Source organism: Palaemon carinicauda, chromosome 18, assembly GCF_036898095.1.
Source record: "Palaemon carinicauda isolate YSFRI2023 chromosome 18, ASM3689809v2, whole genome shotgun sequence".
NCBI lineage: Eukaryota > Metazoa > Arthropoda > Malacostraca > Decapoda > Palaemonidae > Palaemon > Palaemon carinicauda.
This window is the reverse complement of record NC_090742.1, coordinates 65,260,436-65,270,172: the sequence shown is the minus strand read 5'-3', so window position 1 is coordinate 65,270,172 and position 9,737 is coordinate 65,260,436. Positions and strand designations below refer to the sequence as shown.

Here is a 9,737-nt window from a genome sequence, read left to right as displayed (position 1 = left end):
ATCAAGAGACTAGTGAATGAAGCAGATTCCAAAATCAAGAGACAAGTGAATGAAGCAGATTTCAAAATCACCAGACAAATGAATGAAGCAAATTTCAAAATCAAGAGACAAGTGAAAGAAGATTTCAAAATCAAGAGACAATTGAATGAAGCAGATTTCAAAGTCAAGAGACAAGTGAACGAAGCAGATTTAAAATCAAGAGACCAGTGAATGAAGTAGATTCCAAAATCAAGAGATAAGTGAATGAAGCAGATTTCAAAATCAAGAGACTAGTGAATGAAGCAGATTTCAAAATCAAGAGACAATGAATGAAGCAGATTTCAAAATCACGAGACAAATGAATGAAGCAAATTTCAAAATCAAGAGACAAGTGAATGAAGTAGATTCCAAAATCAAGAGATAAGTGAATGAAGCAGATTTCAAAATCAAGAGACTAGTGAATGAAGCAGATTTCAAAATCAAGAGACAAATGAATGAAGCAGATTTCAAAATCACGAGACAAATGAATGAGCAAATTTCAAAATCAAGACAAATGAATGAAGCAGATTTCAAAATCACGAGACAAATGAATGAAGCAAATTTCAAAATCAAGAGACAAGTGAACGAAGCAGATTTCAAAATAAAGAGACAAGTGAATAAAGCAGATTCCAAATCAAAAGGCAAGTGAATGAAGCAGATTCATAGATCAAGAGAAAGTGAATGAAGATTTCAAAATCAAGAGACAAGTGAATGAAGCACATTCATAGATAAAGAAACAAGTGAATGAAGCAGATTTCAAAATCAAGAGACAAGCGAATGAAGCAGAAATTTCACCAAAGGTTTAAGTTACTAATTAAGGAAAAGTCAGTGGAAACTAACTTCTGGAGAAATATATAGATGGAAGTTTATATGAATTTGGGCTATACGACTAGGTGCTGGGGCTTAAAGGCCAATTTAACGCCAAGGTACAACAGGTGGAATATCTCGTAATTGCTGAAGGAATAAAAAGTTAAGAGAAGCTGGACAGCAAGATGAACAGGAGGTAGTTGGAATGGAGTGAAGTAAAAGGTTAGAGTTATGCCTATAATACACATTGGATGTGCGCTATCGACAAGAAACCCCCTGCAGAGATTTGTAATATTCTGGCCACATTTCTCTTTATAATTTATATCAAAATACAGAAAATACTGGTTTTATTTCATATATTAGTCAAATCATAAAGAAAAATACATAATGAAAAATACAAAACTTTACAGCGTAGCTACAGAGCAGTACATAGTGATCCTGTTTTAATAAGAACTTTAAAGATAATTTTCTTTAATGAAAAAAAACATGGAATTTATGAAAAAGGTAAAAGACAACAAAATTTACTATTTTCCTAAAAAAAAAATGGTGTCTTCAAGTTGCCACTGTTACATGTAAGCAAGTAAAATGCCTACTCTCTCTCTCTCTCTCTCTCTCTCCTCTCTCTCTCTCTCTCTCCCCAACTATTATTACTACCAAACTAAATTAGCCTCTCAATCTATTCTCAGAAACGTATGAGAACGGATAGTGGAAACATCTACTGCAATCAAAGAGGCAAAAAGAGTCGACTGAAAATACCTCACGTATATAAGACCCTGGGTGACACCAGAGACTGAATGAACCCTCGTTAAAGGTTCAAAGATCACACGCTGATGAGGTTGTATGCAGAGGGGAAGATGTCCACTTAGCAGAAATGGGGAATTTGGATTCTTCCCATTGACTTCGGCATTAAATCTCCTTTGATCTTGGCAATTACTAATGGCGGGTCATAGTGCAAATCCCACATGAATACTGAATGGTTAATTCTCTTTGAGGGCACCACTTCCCCCCCCCCCCCCCGCACCCCTATGCCTGGATTTTATACAGGGTGGGTGGATGTGCCAGGGACTGGGTGATGTAAGGGATTTAGTTCATTACCTGTGATTGGCTGAACGGAACGGGAGACGATCTCTCTGATTGGTTGAACTGAATGGGAGACAATCTCTCCAATTGGTTGAAGGGAATGGGAGACGATCTCTCCAATTGGTTGAAAATGGGAGACGATCTCTCCGTTCGGTTAAAGGGAATGGGGGACGATCTCTCGGAATGGTTGAAAATGGGAGACGATTTCTCCGATTGGCGGAAGGGAATGGCACACAATCTCTGATAGGTTTTAGGGAATGAGAGACAATCTCTCCGACTGGTTGAAGGGAATGGCAAACGATCTTTTCAATTGGTTGAAGGGATTGGGAGACGATCTCTCCGATAGGTTAAAGGGAATGGGAGACGATCTCTCCGATTGGTTGAAAAGAATGGGAGACGATCTCTCCGACTGGTTGAAGGGAATGGGAGACGATATATATATACATACACACACACACACACACACACATATATATATATATATAATATATATAATTCGTTCTACCCAAGAACAAAGGGAGTCTTCGCAGATGGACTAAAAAGTCTTTGAGACATCCAAAAACCTTGTAACAATCTCTCTCTCTCTCTCTCTCTCTCCTCTCTCTCTCTCTCTCTCTCTTCCCCCCAAACTATTACTACCAAACTAAATTAGCCTCTCAATCTATTCTCAGAAAGGTATGAGAACGGTTGGTGGAAACATCTACTGCAATCAAAGAGGCAAAAAGAGTCGACTGAAAATACCTCACGTATATAAGACCCTGGGTGACACCAGAGACTGAATGAACCCTCGTTAAAGGTTCAAAGATCACACGCTGATGAGGTTGTATGCAGAGGGGAAGATGTCCACTTAGCACAAATGGGGAATTTGGATTCTTCCCATTGACTCCGGCATTAAATCTTTGATCTTGGCAATTACTAATGGCGGGTCATAGTGCAAATCCCACATGAATACTGAATGGTTAATTCTCTTTGAGGGCACCCAAGAGACCCTTACCCCCCCCTCCCCCCCCAGGCCCCTATCGCTGGATTTTATACAGGGTGGGTGGATGTGCCAGGACTGGGTGGATGTAAGTGATTTAGTTCATTACCTCCGATTGGCTGAAGGGAATTGGAGACGATCTCTCAGATTGGTTGAAGAGAATTGGGTTCCATCTCTCCGATTGGTTGAAGGGAATGGGAGACAATCTCTCCGAATGGTTGAAGGGAATTGGAGACGATCTCTCCGATAGGTTGAAGGGAATGGGAGACAATCTCTCCAATTGGCTGAAGGGAATGGGGACGATCTCTCGGAAAGGTTGAAAATGGGAAACGATTTCTCCGAATGGCTGAATGGGATGGGAGACAATCTCTTCGATTAGTTGAAGGGGATGGAAGACGATCTCGCCGATAGGTTGAAAGCAATGGAAGACAATCTCTCCGATTGGTTGAAGGGAATGGGAGACGATCTCTCCAATAGGTTGAAGGGAATGGGAGACGATCTCTCCAATAGGTTGAAGGGAATGGGAGACAATCCCTCCGAATAGTTGAAGGGAATGGGAGACAATCTCTCCGATTGGTTTAAGGGAATGGGAGACGATCTCTCCAAATGGTTGAAGGGAATGGGAGACGATCTCTCCAATAGCTTGAAGGGAATGGGAGACAATCTCTCCGATTGGTTGAAGGGAATGGGAGATGATCTCTCTGATTGGTTGAAGGGAATGGGAGACGATCTCTCCAACTGGTTGAAGGGAATAGGAGACGATCACTCTGATAGGTTGAAGGGAATGGGAGAGACGATCTCTCCGATTGGTTGAAGGGAATGGGAGACGATCTCTCCGAGTGGTTGAAAGGAATGGGAGACGATCTCTCTGATTGGTTGAAGGGAATGGGAGACGATCTCTATGATTGGTTGAAGGGAATGGGAGACAATCTCTCTGATTGGTTGATGGAAATGGGAGACGATCTCTCCGACTGGTTGAATGAAATGGGAGACGATCTCTCTGAGGGGTTGAAGGGAATGGGAGATGATCTCTCCGACTGGTTGAAGAGAATGGGAGACGATCTCTCTGATTGGTTGAAGGGAATGGGAGATGATCTATCCAACTGGTTGATGGGAATCGAAGACGATCTCTGATTGGTTGAAGGGAATGGGAGACGATCTCTCCGACTTGTTGAAGGGAATGGGAGGCGATCTCTCCAATTGGCTGGAGGGAATGGGGGACGATCTTTCCGAATGGTTGAAGGGAATGGGGGAGGATCTCTGCGAATGGTTGGAGGGAATGGGAGATGATCTCGCCAACTGGTTGAAGGGAATGGGAGGCGATCTCTCCAATTGGTTGGAGGGAATGGGAGACGATCTCTCCAATTGGTTGAAGGGAATGGGGGACGATCCCTCTGAATGGTTGAAGAGAATGGGAGACGTTTTCTCCAATTGGTTGAAGGGAATGGGGGACATCTCTCAGAATGGTTGTAGGGAATGGGAGACGATCTCTCCGACTGGTTGAAGGGAATGGGAGGCGATCTCTCCGACTGGTTGAAGGGAATGGGAGGCAATCTCTCCGACTGGTTGAAGGGAATGGGAGGCGATCTCTCCAATTGGTTGGAGGGAATGGGGGACGATCCCTCCGAATAATTGAAGGGAATGGAGAAGGATCTCTGCGAATGGTTGGAGGGAATGGGAGATGATCTCTCCAACTGGTTGAAGGGAATGGGAGGCGATCTCTCCAATTGGTTGGAGGGAATGGGAGACAATCTCTCCAATTGCTTGGAGGGAATGGGGGACGATCTCTCCAAATGATTAAAGAGCATGGGAAACGATTTCTCTGATTGGCTGAATGGAATGGGAGATGATCTCTACGATTGGTTGAAGAGAATGGGAGACGATCTCTCTGATTGGCTGAAGGGAATGGGAGACGATCTTTCTGATTGGTTGAAGGGAATGGGAAACGATCTCTCCGATTGGCTAAAGGGAATAGGAGACAATCTCTCCAATTTGTTGAAGGGAATGGGAGACGATCTCTCATTGGTTGAAGGGAATGGGAGACGATCTCTCATTGGTTGAAGGGAATGGGAGACGATCTCTCCGACTTGTTGAAGGGAATGGGAGGCGATCTCTCCAATTGGTTGGAGGGAATGGGGGACGATCTCTACGAATGGTTGAAGGGAATGGGAGGCGATCTCTCCAATTGGTTGGAGGGAATGGGGGACGATCTCTCCGAATGGTTGAAGGGAATGGGGGAGGATCTCTGCGAATGGTTGGAGGGAATGGGAGATGATCTCGCCAACTGGTTGAAGGGAATGGGAGGCGATCTCTCCAATTGGTTGGAGGGAATGGGAGACAATCTCTCCAATTGGTTGAAGGGAATGGGGGACGATCCCTCTGAATGGTTGAAGAGAATGGGAGACGTTTTCTCCGATTGGTTGAAGGGAATGGGGGACATCTCTCAGAATGGTTGTAGGGAATGGGAGACGATCTCTCCGACTGGTTGAAGGGAATGGGAGGCGATCTCTCCAACTGGTTGAAGGGAATGGGAGGCAATCTCTCCGACTGGTTGAAGGGAATGGGAGGCGATCTCTCCAACTGGTTGGAGGGAATGGGGGACGATCCCTCCGAATAATTGAAGGGAATGGAGAAGGATCTCTGCGAATGGTTGGAGGGAATGGGAGATGATCTCTCCAACTGGTTGAAGGGAATGGGAGGCAATCTCTCCGACTGGTTGAAGGGAATGGGAGGCGATCTCTCCAATTGGTTGGAGGGAATGGGGGACGATCCCTCCGAATAATTGAAGGGAATGGAGAAGGATCTCTGCGAATGGTTGGAGGGAATGGGAGATGATCTCGCCAACTGGTTGAAGGGAATGGGAGGCGATCTCTCCAATTGGTTGGAGGGAATGGGAGACAATCTCTCCAATTGGTTGAAGGGAATGGGGGACGATCCCTCTGAATGGTTGAAGAGAATGGGAGACGTTTTCTCCGATTGGTTGAAGGGAATGGGGGACATCTCTCAGAATGGTTGTAGGGAATGGGAGACGATCTCTCCGACTGGTTGAAGGGAATGGGAGGCGATCTCTCCGACTGGTTGAAGGGAATGGGAGGCAATCTCTCCGACTGGTTGAAGGGAATGGGAGGCGATCTCTCCAACTGGTTGGAGGGAATGGGGGACGATCCCTCCGAATAATTGAAGGGAATGGAGAAGGATCTCTGCGAATGGTTGGAGGGAATGGGAGATGATCTCTCCAACTGGTTGAAGGGAATGGGAGGCAATCTCTCCGACTGGTTGAAGGGAATGGGAGGCGATCTCTCCAATTGGTTGGAGGGAATGGGGGACGATCCCTCCGAATAATTGAAGGGAATGGAGAAGGATCTCTGCGAATGGTTGGAGGGAATGGGAGATGATCTCTCCAACTGGTTGAAGGGAATGGGAGGCGATCTCTCCAATTGGTTGGAGGGAATGGGAGACAATCTCTCCAATTGCTTGGAGGGAATGGGGGACGATCTCTCCAAATGATTAAAGAGCATGGGAAACGATTTCTCTGATTGGCTGAATGGAATGGGAGATGATCTCTACGATTGGTTGAAGAGAATGGGAGACGATCTCTCTGATTGGCTGAAGGGAATGGGAGACGATCTTTCTGATTGGTTGAAGGGAATGGGAAACGATCTCTCCGATTGGCTAAAGGGAATAGGAGACAATCTCTCCAATTTGTTGAAGGGAATGGGAGACGATCTCTCCAAATGGTTGAATAGAATAGGAGATGATTTCTCTGATTGGCTGAATGGAATGGGAGACGATCTCTCCGATTGATTGAAGGGAATGAGAGACGATCTCTCTGATTGGCTGAATGTAATGGAAGGCGATCTCTCCGATTGGCTGAATGTAATGGAAGGCGATCTCTCCAATTGGTTGGAGGGAATGGGTGACGATCTCTCCAAATGGTTAAAGAGCATGGGAAAAGATTTTTCCGATTGGCTGAATGGAATGGGAGATGATCTCTACAGTTGGTTGAAGGAAATGTGAGACGATCTCTCCAATTGACTAAAGGGAATGGGAGATGATCTCTCCAATTGGTTGATGGGAATGGGAGACGATCTCTCCGATTGATTGAAGGGAATGGGAGACGATCTCTCCAATTGGCTGAAGGGAATAGGAGATGATCTCTCCGATTGGCTGAAGGGAATTGGAGACGATCTCTCCAATTGGCTGAAGGGAATTGGAGACGATCTCTCCGATTGGTTGAAAGGAATGGGAGACGATCTCGCCAATTGGCTGAAGAGAATGGGAGACTATCTTTCCAATTGGTTGAAGAGAATGGGAGACGATCTCTTAGATTGGCTAAACTGAATGGGAGGTGATCTCTCCGATTAGTTGAAGGGAATGGGAGACGATCTCTCCTATTGGCTGAAGGGAATGGGAGACGATCTCTCCTATTGGCTGAAGGGAATGGGAGACGATCTCTCCGATTGGCTGAAGAAAATTGGAGACGATCTCTCCGACTGGCTGAAAGGAATGGGAGACGATCTCTCCTATTGGTTGTAGGGAATGGGAGATGATCTCACCAATTGGCTGCAGAGAATGGGAGACGATCTCTCCTATTGGCTGAATGGAATGGGAGACGATCTCTCCTATTGGCTGTAGGGAATGGGAGACGATCTCTCCGATTGGTTGAAGGGAATCGGAGACGATCTCTCTGATTGGCTGAAGGGAATGGGAGACGATCTCTTTGATTGGTTGAAGGGAATGGGTGATGATCTCTCCAATTGGTTGAAAGGATTGGGAGACGATCTCTCTGATTGGTTGAAGGGAATGGGTAATGATCTCTCCGATTGGTTAAACGGAATGGGAGACGATCTCTCCAATTGGCTGAAGGGAATGGGAGACGATCACTCTGATTGGTTGAAGGGAATGGGAGACGATCTCTCCGATTGGTTGAAAGGAATGGGAGATGATCTCTCCGATTGGTTGAAGGGAATGGGAGATGATCTCTCCGATTGGTTGAAGGGAATGGGAGATGATCTCTCCGATTGGTTAAAGGGAATAGGAGACAATCTCTCCAATTGGCTGAAGGGAATGGGAGACGATCTCTCCGAATGGTTGAAGTGAATGGGAGACGATATCTCTGATTGGTTGAAAGGAATGGGAGATAATCTCTCCAATTGGCTGAAGGGAATGGGAGACGGTCTCTCTGATTGGTTGAAGGGAATGGGAGACGATCTCTCCGATTGGTTGAAAGGAATGGGAGATGATCTCTCCGATTGGTTGAAGGGAATGGGAGATGATCTCTCCGATTGGTTAAAGGGAATAGGAGACAATCTCTCCAATTGGCTGAAGGGAATGGGAGACGATCTCTCCGAATGGTTGAAGTGAATGGGAGACGATATCTCTGATTGATTGAAGGGAATGGGAGACGATATCTCTAATTGGCTGAAGGGAATGGGAGACGATATCTCAGATTGGTTGAAGGGAATGGGAGACGATCTCTCCAATTGGCTGACGACTATCTCTCAGATTGGTTGAAGGGAATGGGTGACGATCTCTCCGATTGGTTGAAGAGAATGGGAGATAATTTCTCCGATTGGTTGAAGAGAATGGGAGACAATCCCATGGGGGGGGGCGAGTAAATTAATCTAATTCCTTCGTGGCGTTTTTACGTTTTGACATTTAAGGAATTGTACAGTTTAATAAAATGTGATTTTCTTTTATTATTTTTCTTAGATAAACAAAATCAGTACTTCTCTCAAGGAATAGTTTCTCTCAAAGGTTTTACTAACAATTTTAACGTACGTTACTAGCAAGGCAATATGCCATTCTTAAATTATTCACCAAAGATTTAAAAATAAATAAATCAGCTCAGTATGTCTCCAGAGCCTACTTACGAAACTAAGAAGAGTAACTTTTTAAACGTTTAAAACATGAAATCAAAATTTAAATAAAATATGTAGCATGCCAGAGAATAAAACATAATGAACAAAACATAACTAGAAAAGCACTCTCAGATTGCAGTCCGTCATGGCAGCTTATTTCAAGTGTTAATTCGGTCAACCTTTAGCTTGACTTTGACCTTTGACCTAGGGCATTCAAAATTGAATCACTTCCATGTCTCAACATAACAATTAATCCTCAAAAGTTTCACAACTCTATGAGGAAAATTGTGGCCAGAAAGTTGTTCACAAAAAACAGACAAACAATCAAGGTTTATATGAACGTAAATAAACAAACAGAAAAACGTGTGTGTGTGTGTGTGTGTGTGTGTGTATTTGGACTTTACATATTTGTATGAGCAACAGACGTCACCCATTTTTGCTGTAATTTCCATAATAATAATAATAATAATAATAATAATAATAATAATAATAATATTGTATAATAATATATGATGATGATGATGATGATGATGATGATAATAATAATAATAATGATGATGATATATAATACGATAATAATAATAATAATAATAAAAATGATAATAATAACAATAATAATGATGATACATGATAATAACAATAATGATAATAATAATACTAATAATACTAATATAATAATAATAATAATAATAATAATAATAATAATAATAATAACAGGGTCGTAAAGAAAACCTCCTCGCAACTTCGTTGGCGGAGGTAAAAACTGAGACTATACTAGAATCTCACAGTTCCCATAACCACTTCTTTAATAGAAGCCTTGAATACAATGGGAGACCCAATTACAAAAATATGCCTACAGCACAGTTCTGTGAGGACGGATTGTGAGATCTTCAACGGTTTATCAGACTGGCGCAACGCTTTCTCGGTCGAGTTCAGTAGAGCGAGTAGGGCTTTTCCCTGGCTTTCCCTAAGCCTTTGGAATTAGGCCTTAG

At 43.6% G+C, this 9,737-nt stretch overlaps 1 protein-coding gene across 1 annotated transcript; it reads right to left on the bottom strand.

Annotated features, from left to right (window-relative positions):
• Positions 1-4,903: 4,903 nt before the first annotated feature.
• On the bottom strand, positions 4,904-5,884 carry LOC137657338 (WAS/WASL-interacting protein family member 1-like). Its single transcript, XM_068391673.1, has one exon. It carries the CDS (start codon positions 5,882-5,884, stop codon positions 4,904-4,906), a length of 981 nt encoding a protein of 326 aa, XP_068247774.1.
• Positions 5,885-9,737: the final 3,853 nt, after the last annotated feature.

What these genes read in the sequence shown, in the direction of transcription:
- LOC137657338 (XM_068391673.1), bottom strand. Translation starts at nt 5,884, where the DNA reads ATGTCCCCCATTCCCTTCAACCAATCGGAGAAAACGTCTCCCATTCTC.